Source organism: Pleurodeles waltl, chromosome 10, assembly GCF_031143425.1.
Source record: "Pleurodeles waltl isolate 20211129_DDA chromosome 10, aPleWal1.hap1.20221129, whole genome shotgun sequence".
NCBI lineage: Eukaryota > Metazoa > Chordata > Amphibia > Caudata > Salamandridae > Pleurodeles > Pleurodeles waltl.
In genome coordinates, this window is record NC_090449.1 from 148929392 (window position 1) to 148955410 (window position 26019).

Consider the following 26019-nt stretch of genomic DNA (forward strand, 5'->3'; position numbering starts at 1 on the left):
ACCTAATTATCATATAAACCTTTATCAGAAATAAACTTTTGGCAAAAGCCTATAATGCTCAAAACAGCCCCTACAGGGCACCATAACAAAAAAAATCATTTGTAAGAAATATGGTCATGTAACCATATTGTTAGCCCATAAAGGGCATAACCCCATACAAAATACAAATGGGAGAAAATAATGCAGTATAACCATATACTTAGCCCCCAGATGGCGTTTTTAGGGCTAGCAGGCCTACTGCAATGATATTACAAACAAGGTCTTTAAAACAAAACTTCTTCCAGCTTTAAATCAAAGGTTCTAGCCATGCAAGAGCTTGAAAAAGATAATGAATGGTGTGGTAGGGTTCATTAGTTTGGAGTCCGCACAAACCTAGTGTGGTGACCAAAAGATGATTATATAGACGGAAAGATCACATTGTAGTCAGTGTTTTGAAGGTGGTCCCAGTATCCTAGGAACCACCACAGGCTGAGTTATGAGCAAAAATGTTTTGTAAATTTAATGCCCTACAAAGCATTATGGGGCGAGTTTCCCTAGTGCAGTGAATATTGTAGTATCGACTCACCCCCTGTGTCGGGAGAGCCGTTTTCGCGTTGAGGATTTATGTTTTTGGTAAAGCATTTACCAATTTCAAGCGTTTTAAGGGGAAGGTCCACACGAAATGACTCTGATTCGGTAACTGTGAATAATGTGACTAGCGCTCCAATACCGAGTTCATGCTGTTGTGCCTGTTCATGCTGTGAGCACCATGGTAGCCATACAGCACGGAGGGGAGGAACTGAAGACAAAAATAGTCTGCCCATGCTGGAGCATATTGGCAGTTGTGCAATAATCCATGTAACAGGGGCAGTCTGCAAGGCGTGACAAAAACTGCCTCAAGGCAGGACAAAGTTAAGGATTTACCACTGACGTCAAGTTATTTTTGAAAGGCAAGCCCAGGAACGAATTAGTGATGGGTGTGAGATGGGCATGGTAAATGCCTACAATACTTAAAAGCTCTTGCATGCTCAACCTAAAAAGGGGGACCGGGGCAATCTGAGGAATTTTCGTCCCATTAGTGTAATTGATTCTATTCCAAAAATTATTTTGCAAGCAAGTGCTTCCACATATGCAGAACTGGATCATAGAAGAGGTTATTTTATCTGACTTGCAGGCAGGTATTAGAACCAATGTGAGTACACTAGATCAGGTCTTTCAGTTTGCTTCTGTTTTCTGGTGTGAGGTGCTATTCAGTGGGGGAAGGTATATGTTGCCTTTATTGACTTGCGCACTGCGTTCAATCTGGTCTCGGGAGGGAAATTGTGGAGAGTACTGGAAAATATGGGTATCCCCTCTTCTCTCTTGAATATCTTGGTAAGGCTTCATGTGGGAAATTTGGCTGAGGTCAGATGGGGAGCGGATCAGCAGGTGATTGAATCTTTTAGGGTAGTTTAGGGAGTCAGTTAAAGTTGTGCCTTAGCACCCACCCTGTTCTCCCTTTATATCAATGGGGTGATTGACCATCTTATTAAAGATGCCTGTGATGCACCTAACTGGGGAGAAGGAGGGTTCTGGCCCTCTATTTGCTGACAATATCCTCCTGATTTCTAAGTCACCCCAGAGTCTGCAATTGTTAGAATTTTTTTCTTCCTTTTGGTGCTGAGCGGGGCTTAGAACTTAATAGTGCAAAGACCAAATGCATGATCTTTGCTAAAAACAGGGTGCTCCGCTGTAACAGTTGGATATTGGTGGGTAACACATGCAACAATCGGGTAGCTGCTATTTATTATTTCGGTATTAGAATGACACCCAATCTAAGCTGGGACCCCAGATGGAAAAGGCTCATCTGGTGCTCACCCAGCAGACTGTAAACATAGTAAAGGTCTATCGCAAGACCATCACCCGAAGGCTTGGCCCAGCCCTTGAGATCTACAATGTTATAGCTTTGGGGTCTGCTTTGTATGGTGCTGAACTATGAGGCACATCCAACATTAATAGTCTTGAAATGGCGGAACACAGGATTCCGAGGGCCTTATTGTCTTTACCCATGAGCGCTCCTATCACACCCCTATATTTGGATCTTGCTCAACAAAAGATTTCACATAAACTTGAATATAGATTGTTCATTTTTTGGCACCAGTTGTGGACTACTGCTAAACTGGAATCTTATCGAGAAGGTGCAAGAGTTCCTTTGGCCCTACAGGGCATAGAGAAGAGCCCATGGTTTCGTACCATAAAATCGATATTGCAGAAGTTAGTTTTTCAACATTTAGTGGTCCTCTCCTGGGGTGTTGTGTTTGCATCCTTGAGATAAGATCAAAAACATATACTGGGAGGACTCAGCTGTGGATATTGTGCAAAGGAAACATCACAATGTTTTTGTGTTGATTTTAAACCCAAATGCGTTATGAGGCAACCATTGACGAAATTGTACCTCCTCCAGCTTAAAAACTATATCTTCAGTTCAGATATGACACCCTTCCTGTTCAACCCTTTAGTTCCAAATGGCATGAGGAGAGGGAGGGGGATGATCGGTGCCCACCTTGCTCACGGGGTAACGAATTGCTGGAACGCATTGTTTTTCAGCCCTCAGTACCATGGGCTTCAGGCTAAGTGGATTGTGCCTCTCTGTGAGAATCTAGGCACCAGGAGCCACTTAGACGCCTTTAGAATTCTGAGAACAAGTACAAGTTGACTTCTTGTATTTGGTGTGGCAAAATTTATTATGGCCTTTTGGATTAGGCGTACCAAGTGTTATAATGAAATGTTGGTTAAATGTGGCTGTGCAGACGTTATGATTTTATTTCATTAATGGTATCCACTGATGGGGACACTTGTTTTGTATTTGCAATCCCATACCTATCCAGAACATATTGCTTTTAATATGCTATGTGAAGATCTTTATCAGAAAGTCCTAAATTTGTATATTGTTGCTTTTTTAGCCTATAGGAAATCATGAATTCTCTTAAGCTTTTATAGTTGTGTTTTTTCATTTGTATGCTTTAACTTTGTATTTCCTTTTTGGAAACAGCTGTTTTTATCCATATATGTATTTTGTACTTTGTTTTTTATTCTTCTGTACTTTGATCTACTTGATGACGTATTTATATGGAATGGTGTGACGCTGAGGTTGCTGGGCCTCATGGCCTCCTGCATCCTCCTGTTGAATCATGCCAGAGTCCATATGCGGGCTTTGCAGTGGGACATGATGTTCTACTGGGCACAGCATCAGGGAAATCTCTTCGACGTGGTTCAGAACTCGTAGGGAACTGCAAATGACCTGCAATGGTGGCTTACAAACCATGACTGGGTCAAAAGCAGACTCCTCTCCTTTTCAGAATCAGACGTAACAGTAGTGACAAATGCATCATTCTTGGGGTGTGGTGGCCATCTGGGAGAGGTGGAGATCAGGGTACTCTGATCTCCAGCGGAATCCGGACTCCAAACACCAACCTACTAATGTTCCAGCTAGCATTAAAAGCATTTCTTCCCTCTGTCAAGGGAATGTTAGTTCAAGTGTTCACGGACAACCCCACCGCCATGTGGTACTGCAACAAGCTGGGTGGGTGGGGTCATGGACCCTTTGTCAAAAGGCCCTGTGTCTCTGGACATGCCTAGAACGGCAGGGTATAACCCTGATGATTCAACACCTGGCGGGTTCTCTGAATGCCAGGGCAGAAAAACTCAGCAATCAATGCCTAGTGGATCACAAGTGGCATCTCCATTTGGGAGGTGGTGCCAAGGACTCTTTCAGCAGTATGGAGAGCCTTGGTTAGATCTGTTCGACTCTTAAGAGAACGTGCAATGTCAGCAGTACTGTGCATTGGAGTTTCCAAGGCACCTATTGCTCAGAGACACTGTTTATCTTTTGTAGAGTTCAGGCCTCATGTGCGTCTTTCCAACCATGCCACTTCTTCCCAGAGTTCTCAAGAAGATCAGGAATGATCGGGCCCAAGTCATTCTTGTGGCTCTGGATTGGACACGAAGAGCCCAGTATCCTGAAGTTCTAAGAAGGAGCATTGATCCTCCGATCAGGCTGCCCCTTCGGGAGGATCTTCTATCACAGCAGCAGGGGAAAGTCCTCACCGAACCGGTCAGCCCTCCGTCTCCTTATGTGGCGATTAAGCGGCAACAGTTGACCTTCCTTCCGAAGGCTGTAAAGTTATGTTGGTGGCCAGACGGCCCTCCTCCAAAATGGAATACGCCTGTTGACAAAAATTTGTAAAATATTGTACAGAAAAGCCTGTTGACCAGCTTTCTGCCTCTCTTTCTGATATTCTTCTTTTCATACTTACCTTTGCCCAGGAGGGCTCTGCTCTGGGCACTCTTAAGGGTTTTCTCTCTGCTCTGTGTGCCTTCCTGCTGCTGCCTCACCCACCCTGTTTATTTAAGGTCCCCTATTGTAAATAGGTTTCTCAAAGGGCTTGTACATGTTTCCTCCTTCATCATGCCTCAGTGGGACCTGAACCTGGTTCTCACTTACCTCAGGTGTGCTCCTTTCCGAGCCGCTACACAATTGTCCCATCTGGCTGCTTACCATGAAGACAGCCTTCTTAGTGGCAGTAGCATCTGCCCGGAGGATGAGTGAGCTGCAGGCTTAATCATCCAAGCCTCCCCATCTTACTGTATTCATGGACAAAGTGGTGCTTTGCACCCGGGCATCTGACCTCCCGAAAGTGGTGACCCCATTCCATTTGGGACAGTCTGTCACCCTGCCCACCTTTTATGCTCCTAAACATCCCTCTAAAGAAGTGGAACGAATCCACTATCTGGACCCAAACAAAGTGTTGTTGTTCTACCTTAATAGCACAAAAGAGTTCCGGGTGGGTGACCATCTCTTTGTGGGCTATGTCGGAATTAAAAAACAGTCAGGCATTACAGAACCAAACCATTTCGTGCTGGGATCTACTACTCCCTGGCTAAAAAGAGGCCTCCAGAGGACCCCATTCCACCAGAGGTAAAGCTGTAACTGCGGCGTTTGCTCGTGGAGTTCAGATCCTGGACATCTGCCAGACAGCAAATTGGACGTCCCTGCACACGTTTGCTAAATGTTACTGCCTGGGCAGTCAGCTCCGCAGAGATGGGCATTTTGCCTGTTTGGTCCTGCAGGACTTCTTAGTCTAGGTAAATTTGACTGCAGCCCACTGCCAGGGTGGTATGGCTTGGGTATCTATTTGAAGGAAAGGAATCTGTAGATATAAGTCTCTATCAGATGAATAAGTTACTTACCTTCGTCAACAACTTATCTGGTAGAGACAATATCTAGTGGCAGATTCCTTACAGACCCTTCCATGTCTCCCCTCTCTGCAGAGAGATTTCTAGGGTTAGAGTTACTCCCCTTGCAGAGCCTTAGCTTGGACACACACTCATCTATTCACTTCATGGCTCTGTGCTTCTGGCTTGGAAAGGTGTGAAAAGTAACTGACGTCTGCATTTTGGTGGCACCTATATAGGTGACTGTGGCATCACTGCAGGTGCCGATGCTTGGATCCGAACAGAACCAACCCGGAGTGGGTTTATGGAATAGGGTATGTGTGTTGCATTATCATTCAGGCCAAAAGTACAGTTTCTCTGAAGAATAAAGGAATGACTGATGGTATCAAATGCTCCGGATAGATTCAGTAAGACCAAGGCAAAAACCTCACCATTATTAGAGAGAGTGACCAACTGCACTCTGGCCTGGTCTAATACAAGACTGAAATTAGTTTACTAGGGTATTAGATTCAATGAAAGACTGAAGCTGTCTGAATTCATATTTTTCCTTTAGTTTCACTTAAGGAGATCAGTAATATCCCTCATTCCTAGTAGTGTTGGAATACGACTCCAGAGGAGCAGAGGATGATTAGCTTGATTGGATGAGTAGCAGATTTCAGTTGCTATAAATTTTCTTTTCCTCTGCTTAGGCATACATTATCTGCTTATGTTAAAGGTAAAGGGGACTTCCGGATGTTTGACAAAGGTAATCAATGTATTCCTTGGTGTGGAACAGGATACAGCTATGAAAGTTAAAGATGACTTCAATTAAGTGTCCAGATATACAAGTGGGTTTTTAGTTTAACAGAGATACATTCAATGTAAACATATAGTTTAAAAATCCAGTGTCCAAAGCGTTGTTTCCATGACCTTGCTACCTACCTTAGCACCTGAAACCATAGATGATATTGCTTCTGACCCACATTCCACTTCAGTCATTTCAGCCTCCGTACCATTCGCTTTCCTATGAAGGTTCCAAGTGATGCCATCTAAGATATTTCACCTTTGGGAAATCAAGAGAGATTGTTGACGTGGCTTCTCCACCACATGGGGCTGGCTTACCTGCCTAAGGTTTGGAATGAAAATTGTCCACCATTGGGGCTGAGATTCCACATCTTTACTGATGCAGTCTTCTCCTGCAGGAGGCATTTCTTCTATTACTTCCCCATAACACATACCGATCTGTTAATCTCTTGCTCCATAAAAATGTAAATCAATTCCTCAGACCTACACCACTCTTGTTTTGTAGCATCAGTGTAAGCAAACTGAATGAGCAGATTTCTAACAAAAGTTAATGCAGAGGACAGAGGCAGTCACCTCCAAGTACTGACTTCCTTGGTCATTAAAGTGTTGCAACAGGGCACAAGCTCCGCAGTTGCCAGCTAGGGTACAAAAGTTATGCACATGTAGAATAGTCCTGTCACTCCACTCTTGACATGCGCCGACAATCTCTCATTGTTGTTGAAACTTTCCCTTCATCTGGTGATCAGCACAAACTTGGATTCTCTGATGTCGCAGCAGGGCTGCATTTCCCTCCCTAAACACAAAAAGAGTCATGGAGAGAAGGAGGACCACCCTATACTGTCTCTCTAAAACTTAAATCATAAACACAAGGACTATGGGGTTCACTTATAAGATGGAACCGTTGGCAAAAGATTTGCCTAGGGCTCCTACTAGGTGGTCTCTCACACTATATATTGTCTTGCTTCATCATATGACCACCTAGCCCCACCCAGGTAGGGCAGTGCCATCTGGGCGGACTCAACCTCACCGTTAAAAGAACAGGAGGGAGTCCGGAAATTCAGATTGTCTGGAAGTATATGGGATCCAGCTATGCTAGGGAAAACATAAAAACACCTAGTCAGTCACCTGTGTAATAGTACACCTTTATCCGTGGTGACTGCTGGTGAGGTTAAGAACAGAGGATGGGACACATATATGAGAATGAATACTCATATACATGAGTAATACGTATCCAAGGGATTTCTTACCCTAATCCTAAAGGGCTGCTGGCCCCAGGTCAAATGTAGGGGGAGTGTCCCCTTATTTTCACACACTAGAAAGAAGAATAAGGCAAAACAGAGTATTATAGGCCGGAAGAGGTCCACTAATAGGTAGCCATGGGTGCTCTTCGCTGGGGGAGCAGCATATTGGTAGAGGTATACTACATGGCTACGGTCCAGGCAGGACAATGAATGAACCGTAAAATTTAAGACTCAAGTACACATATCAGAGAATTAAAGAAAACATCATGGGGTCATAGATATTAAACAATCTCAGGTCAGCGATGTCCAGCCATATAACTCACCCATATAACCCAATAGGGGCACAGACACCCAACTGATTTAAAAAATATCCAATTCTTATCTGTTTTGTGGATGTTGCTGCTGTGCGTGGGTTCAGAAAGACTCACAACTCCAAAGGAGGTGCTCGCTCACCACCTATTCCGCTCCCCTCCTAGACCGCTTGTGGTAACGGGTCTAGGAAGAGGACTGTAAGTAAAGGGCCCCGGTGTGCGTCTGCCCGCCGGCCCTGGCCGGATCCGGCGGCGTGTTGGGCGGGACGCTAGTGACGTAACGCTACGTTCTGTTTAGGGCAGAGGTGTCTGGGAAATGTAGTTTTCTATTCCAAGGGCCGCAAGCTCAATAGTGCCGGCCCGGGTGGAGGGAAAAGAAAAGAGTTACTGAACGGGGGGTTGGGAGGGGGCAAAGTGTGGAAAAGAGAAGAAGACCCATAGTGAAAAGGAGAGAAAGAGAGGGGAAAGAAACGAAGCATGCAGTCAGGATAAGAGGCAGACGAAGGTTGAGGGTAAAGAACTGAAAGACAAATAAGAAAGAGACTACTTAGAAAAACAATTTATAGACAGAGATTTATGTAAAACAGAAAGAGGCTTGAGAAGGAGGGATGGGGAAAGAAAAGAGGGGAGTGGCGGAGGGTAGTGCGGGTGAAGTGTGGGGGAAGAAGGAGGGTTGTCGAGGGGTCGAGGGCAGTGGGGGTAGGGGAAGGAGGGATCGGAGGTTCAAGACAACCACCGCCGGAAGAACGAAAAGGGCAAGATAGCACTGGTGGTGCTAAATGAGCATTGTTTGCGTGTCATTTCACCTAGTTGGAAAGACCACCACAGGAAGAACGAAAAGTATAAGTTAGCACTGGTGGTGCAAGACAAGCAGTGGTTGCGTGTCATATCACCTCGTTAATAATGACCAGGGTCACCTTTCGGACCTGGTAATTTATCCCAGATTACACTATGCAGAAGCTGCACAGGTTCACCTGCCTCTGTATTGTCCAGGAGACCCAAGACTACCACTCAGGCAGTAATAGAGCCCCAGGCATATGAGCAGAAAGAAACATCTCATCTGCAGCTCACGTCACTATGACCTCTGTATAGCAGTTCTTGCATAGTTATTTTTCTTTTTCAAGCACACTCTTTTATTTTGTTGTCTTCTTTAGGAAACCAATATTAAGTTGGTTGCCTGTGGCAGAAGATGGAAGGCCTGATTTAGAGTTTGGCGGATGGGGTTACTCCATCACAAATGTGACGGATAGCCTGTCCACTGTGTTACTATTCCATTATATCCTATGGCAATCGTAAGACGGCAGGCGGGATATCCGTCACGTTTATGCTAAATCAGGCTCTTAGTCTTGATGTGGCCTATGGCTGAACTCCACAGAGCTTGAAGACCTTGGCTCCCATTATGTAAACTTGTTTCTCTAATGAATACCTTCCTCCCCTTGGTAACTGGCTTACGGAGCTGAGCATTCAAAATGCTTATGATACATAGGAGACAAACGACCAGGGCAGCAATACGGTTAAGGAGGTAATTAACATAATGGGTTCTATTCAGGTTAGCTATGAAGATAAAGCTTTGATGAACAAGATGCCATGATGGAGAGTCTGATGTAGACATCAAACTTTGTAGCTTTAACAAATTGTAATGCTCAGTGGAGCAAGTCTGCTTTGGAATAGGAGGAAAATAAAGTCTGAGAAGAAACACTGGATTTGATTCTCAAAAACAGCCCCAAGAGCGCAGTAGTGTATTAGATTTTGGCAGTGAACGAAAGCAATGCCCCTAGCAACTCATGTAGGAAAGTAATTACAGTCTTTAGAAAAAATGTTCCTTTTAAAGTAATCATTGTTTTCTTGTAGCAGCAAATGCTCTTTTTGCAATGTACATCAATAGGTAAATGCCCCAGACTGCTCTACTAACTAGATACCTGTCCACGGTTCCCAATGTTAGGAGTTTCCTCACAGGTTTACTTCAAAATGTTCTTTTAGACCTGGTACCTGGTAATTCCCCTTAGCAGAATGGTTCTTGTGATTTGTCTGTAGCTCCTTCCATCCAGTGACTGGCTTTTTTTGTACTGGAACTACACACCTGTGTCTTTGGGGTCAGTAAGAGTCTAGTGCCAGTACACCTGGAGAAAAGTTCAGATTTGAGCGATTTAAAGTAGGAGAAACACTTTATAATACATGAGCAATCAATGATACTAAAGAACAGCATGCAGGTGTGGTTGTAAAAACATTTTTTTAAAGTGACATCAGTGTCTGATTGGCCGTAACACCTTAGAAAATTAAACTAACACCCTTTTCTTTTCTCTGTTCAATATTTTAAACATTGTGATCCAGTTTCCTTGTTTAGATATTTACTTCAAAATTAATCCCTGAGTCCCTTTCACTACAGAAATCCAAAATGTCAACAGTCTGACTTCTTTCCTCCTTTTTTTTTCTTTAAATGACTTTTATGGAAAGCCCAGTTTCTCCTAACAAAGATCAAAGAAGCTCTCTGCCTCGTAGGCCCCATTTGTCTGTCCTTTAATACGGTTAGCGGCTCCAGTATTCGGAGAATGGACCCTCTACACAGAGAATTGCAGTTTTGTGCCTTCCTTTTTTCACTGCGAATGTGAACTGGTGTTGCAGAGCAAGGTTGTCTCTGTTCCTGCATCTCTTGGATTGAGTTGGTCCTTGAAGCCAGGCAGGTTGCCACTGTAACACCAGGGGAAATGTAGTGCTTCCTTGGATTTGGTTACATTTGTTTACCCAACCCCAAAGATACTACAAACTGAAAGACCTCTAAATCCTTAGTTAATGCTACTATAGTGATTCAATACCTATGGTCTACTCTAACCTTAAAGGGAATGCCTATTAATAGGACGCAGTATTCTTGCACACCAAGGTAGCAAAGGTTCGTCATTGGGTCTGCCCCCGTCCTAAGGTAGTTAACCATTGGTTGGGCAACCCAGTTGAGTGGAGAACAGACAGAAGGAGGGAAAGACACAGCTGTTAAAAATAATTGTATAATTGGTTATTGATACACAAAAAGGTCTTCTGTACCATGTCAGATGTTAACATTACATTGATTTAAATAAAAGCGTGATCAAAAGAATTTACAGAAAAAAGTTAAAACATGAAATAAATAGAAGTGTATGTGACAAGCCCTTTTACCTGAGGAGAGGGTAGAGGAGACAATACCTTGGCATGATAATCTGTAGGGAGCTTGTTCAAATAGTAGTAATTATGTCAATAATTTGTATTTACACTTAGCATTTGATACTACATTTTTATCATTTTATAGCACTGCATAATCTAGACCTTGTTGTCGTGTATGTTTACCCGCAGGTATGTGGAAGGCAGAGGCAGACCTGCAATTCTCTGAATTTGTGACCTTCAAGTTCTTCCTACCATTTCTTCTTTTTTTCCCTGAGCACCACAATTACTCTTTGTCTGAGTTTAAAGTTAGAACTGCCCAGAGTTTTAATTCTCCTCTTTTGCGGCCACAGGTGAACATTGGTTTTTGAGAGATTGCTTCTTTTTAGGTCGAAGCCTACAAGACAGCTGTGCTGTCTTGTTTGCTAACACCATCTTTGGAACATTTGAAAAACTTTCCTGGGAATGCATTCCACTCATTGCTTACCATTGGCTTTTTGGTTTGTAACTCACATTTTCTGGCTTTCTATTTGCTGGCTTTATTTTGTTTAGACTGTCCAGCTTCGTTTGCCTGTTCCCTTGCCCAGATCTTATTAACAGTATCCTTCCAAGTGCCAAGTGCTCCCTTTCTGTAAACAGGCCTTTAAATTGTATTCTTATCTTATCACTTTTGCTGTGCATTCGAAGACAGAGGTCAAATGTCATCCAAGGCAGCTTGGTGTTTACTTTTCTTTCTCTGACTTCAACGTGTGAAGATTTATGTGACAATCATGCTGGCTTCTGTGAGTAATTCTGAAGTGTGTTGGAAACAGATATTTTAATACAAGCAAAACAAATCAATTCACTCGGTGATGACATTTCCGTACATTATAGTTTGCGTGTTGTATACTTTTATCAGTAAAACTGTATCTGTGCAAATGGAATGGTCGGTTCAATTGAAGATGTGTTGTCTGCAGTCGAAGTGTGCTACCACAACATGCATACTCCTCTTTACCCCACTCCACTCTGCACCATACCACACTACATCACTCCACTCTATGCAGCTCCATGCCAGTCCACACTGCATCACTCCACTCTTCTCCATTCCACTCTATGGCACTTCACTTTACACCTCTCTACTCTGCATCACTCTACACCAGTGCACTCTACCCCACTTTATTATATGCCACTGCTCTCTACAGCACTTTACTCTCTGCTGCTCCACTCTATGCCCCTCTACTCTGCAACCCTGCACTCTGCCACTGCACTCTACTCTGCACCACTCCACTCAACTCTAGACCAGTGGTCTCTGTTCATTCCACTGTATGCCACTTCACTCTTCCCTGCACCATTCTACTCTCCTCTGAAAAACTCTAATCTGCACCTCTCCACTCTATGCTACTGCATTCTGCACTCCACCACACTACTGTACTCTGTACCACTCTATGCCACTGCACTATATCTAAGTGCACGCTACACTACTTTACTCAGAAACAATGCACTCTATGCCACTGCACTCTACACCAATCTACTCTGCACTACTGCACTCTGCGCAACTATACTTTATAACCCTTGATGGCACTGCACTTTGAGCCTCTGCACACTATACCACTCTACACCATTGCGCTGTCACTGCATTCTGTGACATTCTATTCTACTCCACCTACTGTATGCCATTGCTTTCTACAGCACTGTACTCTACAACACACTACTGTCACTGCAGTCTGTGCCAGTGCACTCTACACCACGGCACTCTTAAGACACTACTCTGCAAGACTGAACTCTGTCACTGAATTCTGTGCTTCTCTGTATTACTGAACCCTATGTCATTGCACTCTATGCCACTCTAACTTACTCTGCACCACTGCACTCTACACCAATCTATTCTGCCACTCCACTCTACTCTGCCATTGCACTCTTCTCAACCGCAATCTATGTTGCACCACTCGTCTGTTCTACTCTGCGCCACTCTAAGTCACTGCACTCTATGCTAATGCACTTTACACCACTTTACTCAAAACCAATGCACTCTAAACCACTGCTCTCTATGCCAGTCAACTCTGCACTACTGTACTTCACACCACTTTAATCTAGGCCATTCTACTGCATTCTCAACACTCTACTCTGTGAAGTTCTACTCCATTAAACTCTAATCCACTCTACTTTATGCCACCCCATACAACAAAACTGTACTCCACTCTGTGCCACAACACTCTATGCAACTCCCTGTAAGCCGCCCTATGCCACTTTACCCCACTTTATTCTACAACACACTACTCCACTCTGCGCCACTCCACTCTTTCACTCCACTGACTCCATGCCACTTCACTCAACTCCTCTTTATGCTGCTCTCTGCCATTCCACTAAAGTACTACACATGTTGCCACGCCACTCTACTCAGCACTATCCCACTCTAATGTACAACACTGTTCTCCACTCTACGCCAGTGGTTCCCAACCTTTTGCCATTTGTGGACCCTCACTTTCTCATTGCTGGCACCCGGGGACCCGCACTGAATCATTATTTGAATCTGGGGACTCCCTCCTCTGAGTCATTACTGAAAGCTGGGGACCTAAACTCTAAATATTATTTCATTTTCGAAGTAGTCGCGGACCCCCGAGGAGGCTCACAGACCCCCAGGGTTCCCCGAACTACACCTGGGAACCTCTGCTCTACGCCACACCCTCTGTGCTACTGCACTCTTCATCACTCCCCAACACTTGGTCACTCCACAGTAATCTACTCCACTCACACCATCCCACTCTACACCATTCAACTCTACAACACACTACTCCCTTCACAACACTCCAGAACAGTCTATGCCACTCCACGACACTCTACTTGACTCCACGTTATTCAATACCAATCCATGACACCCCACTGTACACAACACACTGTTTTATGACACTCCATGCCACTCTTCTATACGTCACTAACTTTTAGCCATGCTGAACAGCTGCCAAGTTGTGGTATAACATAGCTAAAACATATTGACAAAGCCAGTAGCTCTTCCATAGTCGATAACTGTTGGCTTTGCCAGTGCTTGCTTTTTTTTGCGTTGATCTTGGCCTCCTTTTACCAGATGAAAATAGCGTTTCGATGGCATGTGTGGCTGTAGAAACACATACTTTGTATTATCCTGCCATCTAATGTTGGGTCTGGAGTGTGAAAAAAACAAAATTCTTTGAAAAAGTTCTTTTTTGAGTGAAAAGATCAAGTGACTTCTCCCTCTTGGTGATACTGCACATAGGTTTCGAGCCCTTTGTTAGATTGTTTTCTCTCCGCCAGCAGGTTCGGACGTGTAATCTTTGGCTCTGCCTTCAACCCGTCCGATACTTTCTCCCCCTATTCTCTTTTGTATTGTACTTTTGATCTCGGTTTTTCTTCACACATCGATTTTTCATCTCGTTGGGACCCGTTTTTTGATCTTCGGGGCGGGCCCAGCCAGCCTTCGGGCCTGTATACTCTTGGTGCCACAAAGAATGTAATCCTGATGGAACGAACACAGTTTTGATTTTTCCTTCGGTGCCACTCGAAGTACCCTTACACAGATCAGCATCAGGTGTGTAACCTGTGCCTCTCACCAGATCATCAAGGGGCTGCTTGTTAGGCGTGTCGATCAACTCAATTGAAGATAACTCTTTGGGACCAACGAGCTTGCAGGTTAGAGATGGCACACAGATCTCCAGAAGGCACTCTGGATATTTTCAGGGAAAAACATGCACATGAACAGCCACAGCCAGAAGAAGCTGTCTCCGTCCAAGATAAGATTCGGATTCCAACACTCAATCAGACATCGAGAGCCAACCATTATCCTTGGCACAAACCATGAGTACTGGGGCACCACCTCCTCTCCCTAGAACAAAAAAAAAAATAAAAAAAAAAAAAAACGTTCCTGTTGAGGCCACTGGGCCACCACTGCAAGCAAGCCATGGTCGGTCTCAGAAAGATGTTCCGGCTGCCCCTTCCACCAGCTCGGCACCGAAACCGATGAAGGCAGCTTAGGCTGCGGCATCGTCCTCATCCACTTCGGTCTGACCTAGTATGGGCAAGGTTTCTGCACCGACTACACTCGCCTCGAGCTGACAGTCTACGGAACAGAGTTTGGGACCAAAAAAAAGGCCATCAACCAAACATTTTGGTTCTGAACCATAACTGCAACTTCGGGACTTCTGGACTCAGGACATTCTTCCTCCACCCCCTCACCTATTCAGCCTGTACTTGAAACTATGGGTGCTAAACAGTGCAGCCTATACATTCAGGAAGACACAGAGCACATTGTAGCTTCACCTAATGTGACTTTTAAAAGGAATCATAGTTTTCAGGAGGCATTGGACACTTCCCCGCCTCCAAAAAATTGATACATAAAGAGAAGGCTGCCTCCTCAACTGAGCCAGCTCCTCCTACTCCTCTAACCACCCCCTACTTCACCTCCACCTATTTTCTCTCCTCGTGCTCCCTGCGACTCCAATTGCGAAATACTTTACTTCACAGGGTTCCCTCATATTTGAAGAACACTACTCAGGGGATCCACTTCAAAATCCAGACCTCTGGGATTCTTATGATCCAGAGCCGGTCATTAACACTGACCCGGATCTGTATCCTGCTAGGCCTTCCCCTCACCTGCTACCAAACAAGTTACTGCTAGGGCAGCTGCATACCATGATGTACCAATACATAAGGAACCCATTGAAGAAGATTTCTTATTCAACACACTTACCAGCACTCATAGAGCCACCCAATATCTCCTTATGCTTTCTGCAATGTTGCGCCACGTCGCTGATATTTTTCAAGAGCCTGTCAGCCCCAGAATCATAACACCTAGGGTATACAAAAAATATAATCCTGCACCCTCAGACCCACTTTTTATCAGGTCCCAACTGCCACTGGACTCAATAGTGGCTACGTCTGCCAGAAAAAGGACTAATAACCAGGCCACTGGAGACTCCCCTCCGCCAGATAAACAAGAGTAAACCGCTTGACACTGCAAGCAAGAGAGTGGGTGCGCAAGCTGCAAATCACTGGCATATTGCCAATTTGCAAGACTTACTCCCTAGGTACAATAGGCCCCAATGGAATGAAATGGAGGATCTTCTCCAATATCTCCCAGAGGAGCATTGTAAGCGTTGACAGCAGAGTGTTCAAGAGGGTCAAACAATTGCAAATAACTATTTGGTGTGCACTAAATGCTGCCGACACAGTGGCAAAAGGCATAAATACCAGTGGGCTGATTAGAAGGCATGCATGGCTTAGATGCTCTGGATTTAAGCCAGAGGTGCAGCAAGCTGCATTAAATATGCCTTTTGACAAGGAACATCTTTTTGGACCACAAGTTGACTCCACATTAGAATAATAAAAAATAAAAAAAGACACAGACCCTGCAAAAGCCATGGGGGCGCACGGGTCCTGAGCACAAAGGGGGATTTTTTTCTTCGCCCAGTGTTTAGAAAGGGTTAAAAATCCTTTACAACATCAGACCACTCCACCTCAAAATAAACAAACTCTCATGACAGCTCTAGACCTAAAAGATGCCTATTTCCACATTATTAGACACCCTGCACACCACAAATATCTAAGATTTGTGTTCGCGGGAAAACATTGCTAATTCAAAGTCCTCCCTTTTGCAGTCAGAGCTGCTTCAAGGGTGTTCACCCAATGTCTAACAGTTGTCGCAGCGTACCTCAGAAAACAAAAGATTAATTTCTTCCCATATCTGGACGACTGGCTTATCAAACCCAACATGCTACAACCGTGCCAATGCTACAGTCAAGAAGCCAATTATGGAAAGGCTTCTTCACAAGCTAGGGTTTACAATACATTTTCAAAAATATCATCTTCAACCCCTGCAGATTCAACCATATTTGGGGGCCATTCTCAATATGCAATTGGGAATAGCATACCCCAATCTAGCTCGAATAATAAGTTTTCAACATTTTCTTTCACAGTTTCAAAAATATCACACTCCCACCAACAAAACTGTTGTGCGTCTTTTAGGGATGATGGCATCCTGCATTGCCATTGTCCCACAGGGCAGGCTTCACATGCGACTGTTACAGCAATGTTTGTCTCGTAAGTAGTCTCAGTCACAAGGTCGTCTTCAGGATCAAGTGTTGATAGACCACCAACCTTACCACTCTCTGCAATGGTGGAACTCCGCCAACCTCTTAAAAGGGCGGCCTTTTTATGACCCTGTGCCTCAACTCATTCTGACGCAGATGTATCCTTGACAGGTTGGGGAGCACATCTTCAAAACCTCACAGTGCAAGGTTTTTGGGATCACACACATTGTTCCATGCACATCAATTATCTGGAGCTTCAAGCGGTGTTTCTAGCCCTCAGAGCTTTCCTAACTCACCTCACTCACAAAGTTGTCCTTGTCTGGACTGACAGTATGACAGCATAGTATTATCTACAAAAACAGGGGGTGGGGGAACACAGTTGTTCCAGGTATCACAAACAATATGGAAAAGTGGTCGTCACCACCACATTGACCTACTGGCAGAGTATCTCCCAGGGATGGACGAGTTTGCAGACCTGCCCAGCAGGATGCATCAACAAGTCTACAAATGGGAACTCCAACCACAAGTCCTTCAAATATACTTCCAAAAGTGGGAAAATCCTCAAATAGATCTTTTTGCCACAGCAGAAAACCCAAAATGCGCAAACCTCACATCCATGTATCCTCATCCTCTCACCAAGAGCAATGCTCTATGGGTGAACTGGTCAAGGATATTTGCTTATGCTTTTCCACCTCCCCCACTCGTTCCATTTCTGGTTCACAAACTCAGGCAGACATCACTAACTAACTAAGATACTAGTAGCGCCCACGTGGGCACATCAACCTTGGTTCTCAACACTTCTGGACCTCTTGCAAGATCCTCACGAGAAGCTCCCCAACAGGTCCGATCTTCTCACTCAGGACCATGGACAGATCAGGCACCCAAACCCCAAATCGCTCAACTTGGTAATATGGCTCCTGAAGTCATAGAATTTGGTATTTCAAATTATGGAAATTTTAAAGGAGTCATGCAAACAGGGCATGTTATGCTGCAAAATGGAAGCATTTTGTTTGCTACTGCCTGTCCAGACACATTGATACAATTGAACCATCGGTCCAGGAAATTATTTGATACATTTGCGGCAAGCCAAATTAGCTTGCACTTCAGTCAGATTACATTTTACAGCTATAGCTGCATATTTACAAAACAGTAAACGTATCTCATTGTTCAGAATTGTAATTAAAAGTTTATTGGAAGCACTTAAACGGGTAATTCTACATAGACTTCCACCTATTCCATCATGGAATCTTAACATTGTACTCACTAGGCTCATAAGCCCTCCATTTCAACCACTTTGCTCATGTTCTACTCCGTTTCTTTAATGGAAGGTAGCTTTTCTGGTTGCAATCAGATGTGTCCGTGAGCTCCAGGCTTCTCTCTAGAAGAACCTTTCTTTCAGATGCATAAAGACAAGGTGGTCCTTCGCACAAATCCAAGATTCCTACCAAAAGTGGCATCTCAATTTCATATCAATCAAACCATTGATTTGCCAGGTTTCGTCCCAAAACCTGATTTATTAGCTAAGAGGGCACTCCAAACTTTAGATGTAAAGGGAGCACTCCTGTACTATGTTGACTGAACAAAAGAATTTAGAAAAACAAAAAAAAACTTTTTGTAGCTTTTGCATTGCCTTTCAAGGGCAATCCAGTATCCAAGAAGGGCATAGCTATATGGATTGTTAAATGCATACACACATGTTATGTTAAGGTAAAAAGCCAATCACCACACACTCCTAGGGAACAACCCACTAGGTAAAAATGTGCTATGGCATTTTTGAGAAACATTCCTTTTGAAATATTTTTTTCTGCAATAAAGTTTTAAAATGGACTTACAACCCTCTTGCATGCTACACATTATTAACTATACACACAGACTTCAGTAGTGTTCACTTAATTTACTGAGCTATGTTACCAGGCAAGGCATGTATGGGATTCCAGGATTTCCCACAGTATTGATTTTATAGACTGATTAATTCAGATATTTGATTTTAATTTTATGGTCTTTTTCTTGATTTTACACCAGCACTCATCTTCGTTCACGTTTGCTCAGCGAGTCCATCTGGCCCTGTTTAAATTTGTGCACCAGTTGCTCTTCTTGTGGTAAAACAAAGGCCAAACAAACTAAATTTTCAGTTATCAATATGTAATGTTGACACAGCCTCTCATTAAGGCCACTCCTAACTTTCAGGGACAAATGTGAAGCAATTTGTAAATGATTATTTGTCTGTCTGTCTCTTAGAAGAGAGCGCGATGAATGATGACAGACCTGACTGTGGTCGGAAAGCTCGAGTTGAGAGTGGGTATTTTTCACTGGAGAAGACAAAGCCCGAGGGAAAGTCAGAAGAGCAGCTGTCTCCGACCTCAGCATCCCCATCCAGCCCCAGCACACTAGGCAACAGGTACAGTTACCCCGAACCTCTGTCCCCGGAATACAGCGACCCGTTTCCTCCCCCAGGTACCCAGTTCTACAGGCGACCAACTATCAGCTCTTCCCTGAGCTCGCTGGACTCTGAGCTCAGCAGCACAACACAGACCAGCGCTGATGGGAGAGAAGCTGAGAGACCTGGACGCACTGTTTCTTTCAAAGCCGCCAGGCAATATGCCACGCTGGCTGACATCCCCAGAGCAAGAAGGATCAGCAATCGCGAAGCCTTCCAGGTGGAAAGGAAGCGTCTGGAGCAAAAGACCCGAGCACGCAGCCCTGGAAGGGAAGAGGTGGAACGCCTATTTGGTCAGCAAAGAAGGTAAGAATCTCCTCAATCAAACTATTAATTAATACTTGATTTTATCACCAAATGCAGCTTGGTGTGCTTTCAATATTCCCAAGATGTTCTGCCATCTCGACACCAAAGAAATTAATAGCTGTCAAATTGTTATTGTTAGGAATTGATCTTTAAGGAGCATGGGTGACCAGACTAGCTCTGAAAGTCTGTCTCACTTAGCTCAATATATTTTTTCCCATATTCAGTGGGTTTACAGAAATTAATCTTTATGTCAGTCAACCAGTTTTTGTTGATATCTCCATGGATGAGCTTCATTCTAGTGATTGAAACTGTAATTCAGATTGCTCTTCCCGTCTCTAGCTTTGGTTGTTTATGTAATCTCTTGTTTGTCCACTCAGCTCAGCAGAAGTATGTTTGTGTGGTTAAATTCACCTGTTGAGAGGCAGTCTTTTTTTTTTTTTCTCCCATAGATCAAACAATTATTTGTATACTGTCAAAACCAGTGACCTAGAAACCCCAAAATAATTACACTTTTCTCAAATATTAGGGCAGTTTAAAAACCGCTAGTTTTGCAGAAAAAGCATTAATACTCCTGGATGAAAGACGGGGAGGAGGGAAGGGGTGGCAAAACGACTTTTAAGTTGTATATCAAGCTAAAAAATGGGTGGGAGGAAAGTAGGTGTAATGGGCACCGGAACTCCGGCCTTTAAAAAAAACAGAGATAGGAAGGAAGGAAAGGCAATTGAAAAACGAAACTTTCTGATGGATACACCTACCTGTGGATTCCTCACATAAAGATTAATCCCCTCGCGCCAGCCTCAACTGAAATTTCTTCTAGCTCAGCACGTCGACGATGACGTCACAATCGCCCGACTCCACGCGACGCCGTATGGCGTCATCTAGGCAATAAGAAGCCCTCGTCGACGTGCAGACGTCAGTTACCTTTTTTCCGTGCCTCCGAGTAACGGTTTTTCTTCGAGGCTCACAGGGAGCTACAGTTGCAAATCGACGGTTACAATGTCGCAGCCAAGGAAATACGGCTTTAAGCCATGTAACCAGTGCGGGGGTTGAATGTCAGTTACCGATCCCCATGAGAATTGCCTCTGGTGCCTTAGCTCCGACCATGAGGTCGAGTCATGCGGTTCCTGTCAGCGCATGAACCCGAAGGCACTCAAGGAAAGGGAGGCAAAATTGGTCTTGGCCCGTTCCAAGAAAAAGGAGAGGCGTCATCGGAGGGAGTCCTCTTCAAGATCCTCGAGGACTCCTCATCGCCATGGTGACTCTCGGCACTGTCACGACTCCCGGCGCCGATCGAGTAAGGGACGGTCCGGGTCCAGATCGGCATCTCCGTCAGCTCGGCGCCGTCCGACGTGGGAGATTAGCCCGACCGTCACCCCTCCACCTGCTATGACCCCGACTTCACCTGGGTCGGTTTTCGAGGTCGAGCCTCTTCAGAGGCCAGAGGGTTCTCCTAGCCAGGAGTTACCTGGCCCTTCTAAGGCGTCTATGCCGGCTCCGGTGCAGCAGCAATACCCGGCTTTCCCGGCGCCGGGTACGGATCCTGCGGATTTTTTGAATGCCATGTTTAATATTTTTTCCACCATGGCGCCGAGTGGAGGACAGGCAGGTCCGTCGGGCCCTTTGGCCTTTAATTTGGGTGTTCCGGCGTCTTAAAAGTCGACGCCTTTCACGCCATTTTTGTCTGCTGCAGCTGAAGCGGCGCCGTTGCCCTTGACGTCGCCTAGGAGACCTGCGACGCCGGGTCTTGAATCTAGGCTTCGATCTAGACGTCTGGCTTTGCGCCTTCTGGAGGAGGAAGAATACAGCAGACAACACCTGGAAGAGGGTGAGATCTTGGAGCCTTCCGGTGACTTCCAAGGGCTTGATACTGCAAGTGGCATCGACACCTCCCCTGAGTGGGATCTAGCTTCCCCCGGGGAGTACACTGAGGAAGCTGCTTCTTTCCATGGAGTAATACGGAAGGCTGCAGACTTCTTAGATCTCCCTCTTCCGGCTGCGGAGGTGAAGAGGAACCTGTTGACGGAGGTGTTACATCCAACTTCTGTGACGGCAGAGCCTCTCTTGCCTTTTAATGAGGCTCTTCTAGAACCTATTAAAGACATCTGGAAAAAACCTGTGTCTTCAGCGGCTGTCAACAGAGCGGTGGCACGACGCTATTGGGCGGCACCAGGTGACCCGGTCTTCCTCTCCAAGCACCCGACACCGGAGAGCTTAGTGGTTCAGGCCTCCTGTTCTTCAAGGTCCTCTCCTGGCTCGTTTCCCGGAACCCCTGCGGACAGGGAATCGAAGAAAATTGAACATTCTGCCAAAAAGGCCTTTTCTTCATGTAGTATGGCTTTAAAGTCAACCAACGCGACCTGCATTTTGGGACGTTATATCCACGCCCTTATGGAGGAAGCGAAAGGCCATCCAAACTTCTCCCAAGAAATGTTACAGTTGCTGACGGACGCTCAGGCGGCGGCTACCCAGGTGATCCAGTCTGGGTTAGACACTTCAGACTCGGTGGCAAGAGCTATGGGCACGTCCATAGTTTCCAGACGACAATCTTGGTTGCGTTCGTCTGGCTTTTCATCAGATGTGCAGGCGACTCTCCTGGATCTGCCCTTTGATGGCGAAAAACTCTTTGGAACAAAGGCAGATTCTGCTCTGGAACGATTTAAGGAGAGCAGGGCCACAGCGAGGTCGCTAGGACTTCAGTCAGCTGCCTCATCCTCCTTTAGATCCTATAGGAGGTTTAGGGGTTTTGGATGTGGCTCCTCCTTTCGTGGCAGATTTCAAGGACCACAACAAACTGCAAGCTCCCTGCCATACAGATCCTTCAGGGGCAGGGGCAGAGTCCGAACAAGAGGAGCAACCCAGCAGCACTCTGCCTCTTCCTCAGGAGGGGTGCAGCAGGGAAAGCAGCTGCAGTCCTCCACCACTCCCTGTCCACTTGTCTCCGGTAGGGGGGAGACTTGCCCATTTTCTTCCGATGTGGGAGTTTATAACAACGGACTCTTGGGTCATCGTCATTGTGAAGAAGGGGTACACTCTTCCCTTTCAGGAATTCCCTCCTCCCTTCCCTCCCCGCCCAGCCTTCTGTTCGGAAGACCATCTTCTGTTATTACAATAGGAAGTGTTGTCCCTATTGGCAAAAGGCGCGGTAGAGTTGGTTCCCGAGCAGGAGAGGGGTCAGGGCTGTTATTCCAGATACTTCCTGATCCCCCAAAAAGGATGGTAAGTTAAGACCAATTCTGGACTTGAGGACTTTGAATTGGTTCCTCAGGCAGGAAAAGTTCAAAATGCTGACCCTGTCACAGGTTCTTTTGGCGTTGAACGAAGGAGATTGGATGGTGTCTGTTGATTTGCAGGACGCATATTTTCATATTCCGATCCTCAAATCGCACAGGAAGTATCTCCGGTTTGTGGTGGGATCGCAGCATTATCAGTTTGCGGTCCTCCCGTTCGGTCTTACTTCAGCACCTCGAGTCTTCACAAAGGTGATGGCGGTGGTAGCAGCAGAGCTCAGAAGAAGGGGGATAGCGGTGTTTCCCTATCTGGACGATTGGTTGATCAAAGCCAGGACTCCGGAGCTCGTGCGGCGTCATCTCCAGTCGACAACTCAATTGTTGTACGACCTGGGTTTTTCAATCAATGTGCCCAAATCTCACCTGGAGCCCTCTCGACGCCTCCTGTTCATAGGGGCAGTATTGGACACGACATTGAATCGGGCCTTTCCTCCGCCCCAGAGGGTTCAGGACATCCAGGCGTTGATTCCAATGTTTCGAAATGGAGCGGTAGTTCCAGTCCTCAAGGTCCTTCGTCTGCTCGGTCTGTTTGCTTCTTGCATACTGCTGGTCACTCATGCACGCTGGCACATGAGGGCTCTTCAGTGGTGCGTCCGCACGCAGTGGTTTCAGCACAAGGGAGATCTCGAGGAATCAATAAAGATCTCCAGAGACACTACGGTGGATCTTCAGTGGTGGGCAGCGGTCGACAACCTGTCACAAGGAAGGCCGTTCTCGCTGCAACCACCAGTGGCCACAGTGGTAACGGATGCTCCCACTCTAGGGTGGGGAGCTCATCTGGGGGACCTGGAGGTCAAGGGCCTTTGGTCTCCAGTGGAACAGAGATTTCACATCAATCTGTTGGAATTGCGGGCAGTACGTCTGGCTCTCAAGGCCTTCCTCCCTTCCATTCGCGGTCAGTCAGTCCAGATCCTAACGGACAATACTACCGCAATGTGGTGTATAAACAAGCAGGGAGGAGTGGGATCGTATCTTCTCTGCAGAGAAGCTCTTCGACTCTGGTCCTGGCTTCAGGATCACAAGATCTGCTTGGTAGCACATCATTTGGCCGGGGCTCTGAGCGTGCATGCGGACGTTCTCAGTCGACGCAACTCGGTCGACCACGAGTGGCGTCTTCATCCAGATCTGGTTATGTACATATTCCAGATGTGGGGATATCCACAGATAGATCTGTTTGCAACTCAGGAGAATGTGCAGTGCCCGCTATTTTGCAGCCTCCAGTATCCGGTGCATGGAGCTTTGGGGGACGCGTTTCAGATGTCCTGGAAGGGTCAGTTGCTTTACACGTTTCCCCCCCATACCCTTGATTCCTCGAGTTCAGAGGAAGATCCGCCAAGACCGAGCCCAGGTCATCTTAATAGCTCCGGATTGGCCAAGAAGGGTGTGGTATTCAGACCTTCTCCAACTCTCTGTGCCCTCCGCTCCGTCTCCCTTACAGGGTGGACCACCTCTCGCAGTCACAGGGGCAGATTCTACACCCCCACCTCCAGAGCCTGCACTTTCATGCCTGGAGATTGAATGGGGAAATCGGAGTGCTTTTTCTCTCCCACCAGTAGTGGTGGATGTTATTTTATCGGCCAGGCGACACTCCACCAAATCGATCTATGCAAGTCGTTGGGCAAAATTTGTATGCTGGTGTGGAGAGAATAGAATTGATTCCTTAAAGGCTTGTTTGTCTGACATATTGACATTTGCTCTTTGCCTGGCACAGAAGGGTTGTGCGGTTGCAACAGTCAAGGGTTATTTATCTGCGCTGTCGGCTTTTCTGTGCCTTCCGAATCAGCCTTCCTTGTTTAAATCTCCTATTGTTTTAAGGTTTCTAAAGGGGCTTACTAACAAATTTCCACCATCACCATTTGTTATGCCTCAGTGGGACCTTAATTTGGTATTGACATTTTTAATGGGGTCCCCATTTGAACCGATGCATTCTTGCTCTTTGCAGTTGCTAGTTCTCAAGACTGTGTTCCTGGTGGCCATAACATCAGCCAGAAGGGTCAGTGAGCTTCAGGCTCTTAGTGTAGAGCCCCCATACCTTTCTTTCTATAGAGACAAAGTGGTGTTAAGAACCAAGGCGGCTTTCCTCCCGAAGGTTGTTACACCCTTTCACCTGGGGCAGTCTATTACACTCTCTTCCTTTTACCCTCCACCTCATCCATCCAAGGAGGAAGAGAGGCTCCACCGGCTGGATCCACGAAGAGCGCTGAGCTTATATGTCGACAGGACGAAGGAGTTCAGGCAAGATGATCAGCTCTTCGTTGGATCCGTGGGGAAGAGGAAAGGTAGAGCTGTCCACAAGAGAACACTATCCAGGTGGGTCATTCTATGTATTACGATTTGTTATTCTTTGGCAAAGAAAGAACCACCTGTGGGGCTTTGTGCCCACTCCACCAGAGCTAAGGCTGCTTCTTCGGCTTTGGCTAGGGGTGTTCCTGTGGCTGACATCTGCAGGGCAGCGACTTGGGTGTCCCTCCATACTTTTGTTAAACATTACTGTTTGGATTCTGAGGTTAGGAGGGATGGCCATTTTGCTCGCTTGGTGCTGCAGGATTTCTTGGTTTGACCACTCGGGCACCCACCTCCGGAGCTAGTACTGCTTTGGGACTCTATTCTTTAGGAGAGGAATCCACAGGTAGGTGTATCCATCAGAAGAATAAGTTACTTACCTTCGGTAACGCTTTTTCTGGTGGATACAGTAACTACCTGTGGATTCCTCACGGTCCCACCCGCCTCCCCGTTGCCTGACTGGTCATACCATGAAATCCATGGGTGAGCATCCTTTGCCTTGTATATTTGTATATACCTGAATCATGTATATAGTTGTGGCATCTGTATATACATTAATTTCTCTAATTTAGATAGCTCAAGGAAAACATATTTGGACTTAAATGACATATTTTACTTTTATATAGAACAGTTATTACTGTTATCTGATTTTATTTTTATTATAATAAATGTTCTGTTTTCGTTCATTTGATGTGACTATGCTCTCTTTAAGGACAACCTGTTCGCCTCTGTTGCACCTAAAAAATGGTGATAACTGACGTCTGCACGTCGACGAGGGCTTCTTATTGCCTAGATGACGTCATACAGCGTCGCGTAGAGTCGGGTGATTGTGACATCATTGTCGACGTGCAGAGCTAGAAGAAATTTCCCTCGAGGCTGGCGCGAGGGGGAGAATTCTTTAGGTGAGGAATATCCAGGTAGTTACTGTATCCACCAGAAAAAGCGTTACTGAAGGTAAGTAACTTATTCATCTTCACCAAAAACGATGAAAAAAAACAGATTTTGTTTCAT

At 45.6% G+C, this 26019-nt stretch overlaps 1 protein-coding gene across 6 annotated transcripts in view; it reads left to right on the forward strand.

Annotated features, from left to right (window-relative positions):
- The window catches only part of MPRIP (myosin phosphatase Rho interacting protein), a 754399-nt gene that overhangs the window by 322011 nt on the left and 406369 nt on the right, over positions 1–26019 (forward strand). For 4 of the 6 annotated variants that reach the window (XM_069210054.1, XM_069210057.1, XM_069210056.1 and 1 more), the window contains exon 7: positions 18934–19093. In XM_069210054.1, the coding sequence (XP_069066155.1) occupies positions 18934–19093 (160 nt within the window). Of the gene's footprint in view, positions 1–18933; positions 19439–26019 lie in introns of all 6 variants that reach the window. The other 2 variants (XM_069210053.1, XM_069210052.1) reach the window with 1 other exon arrangement.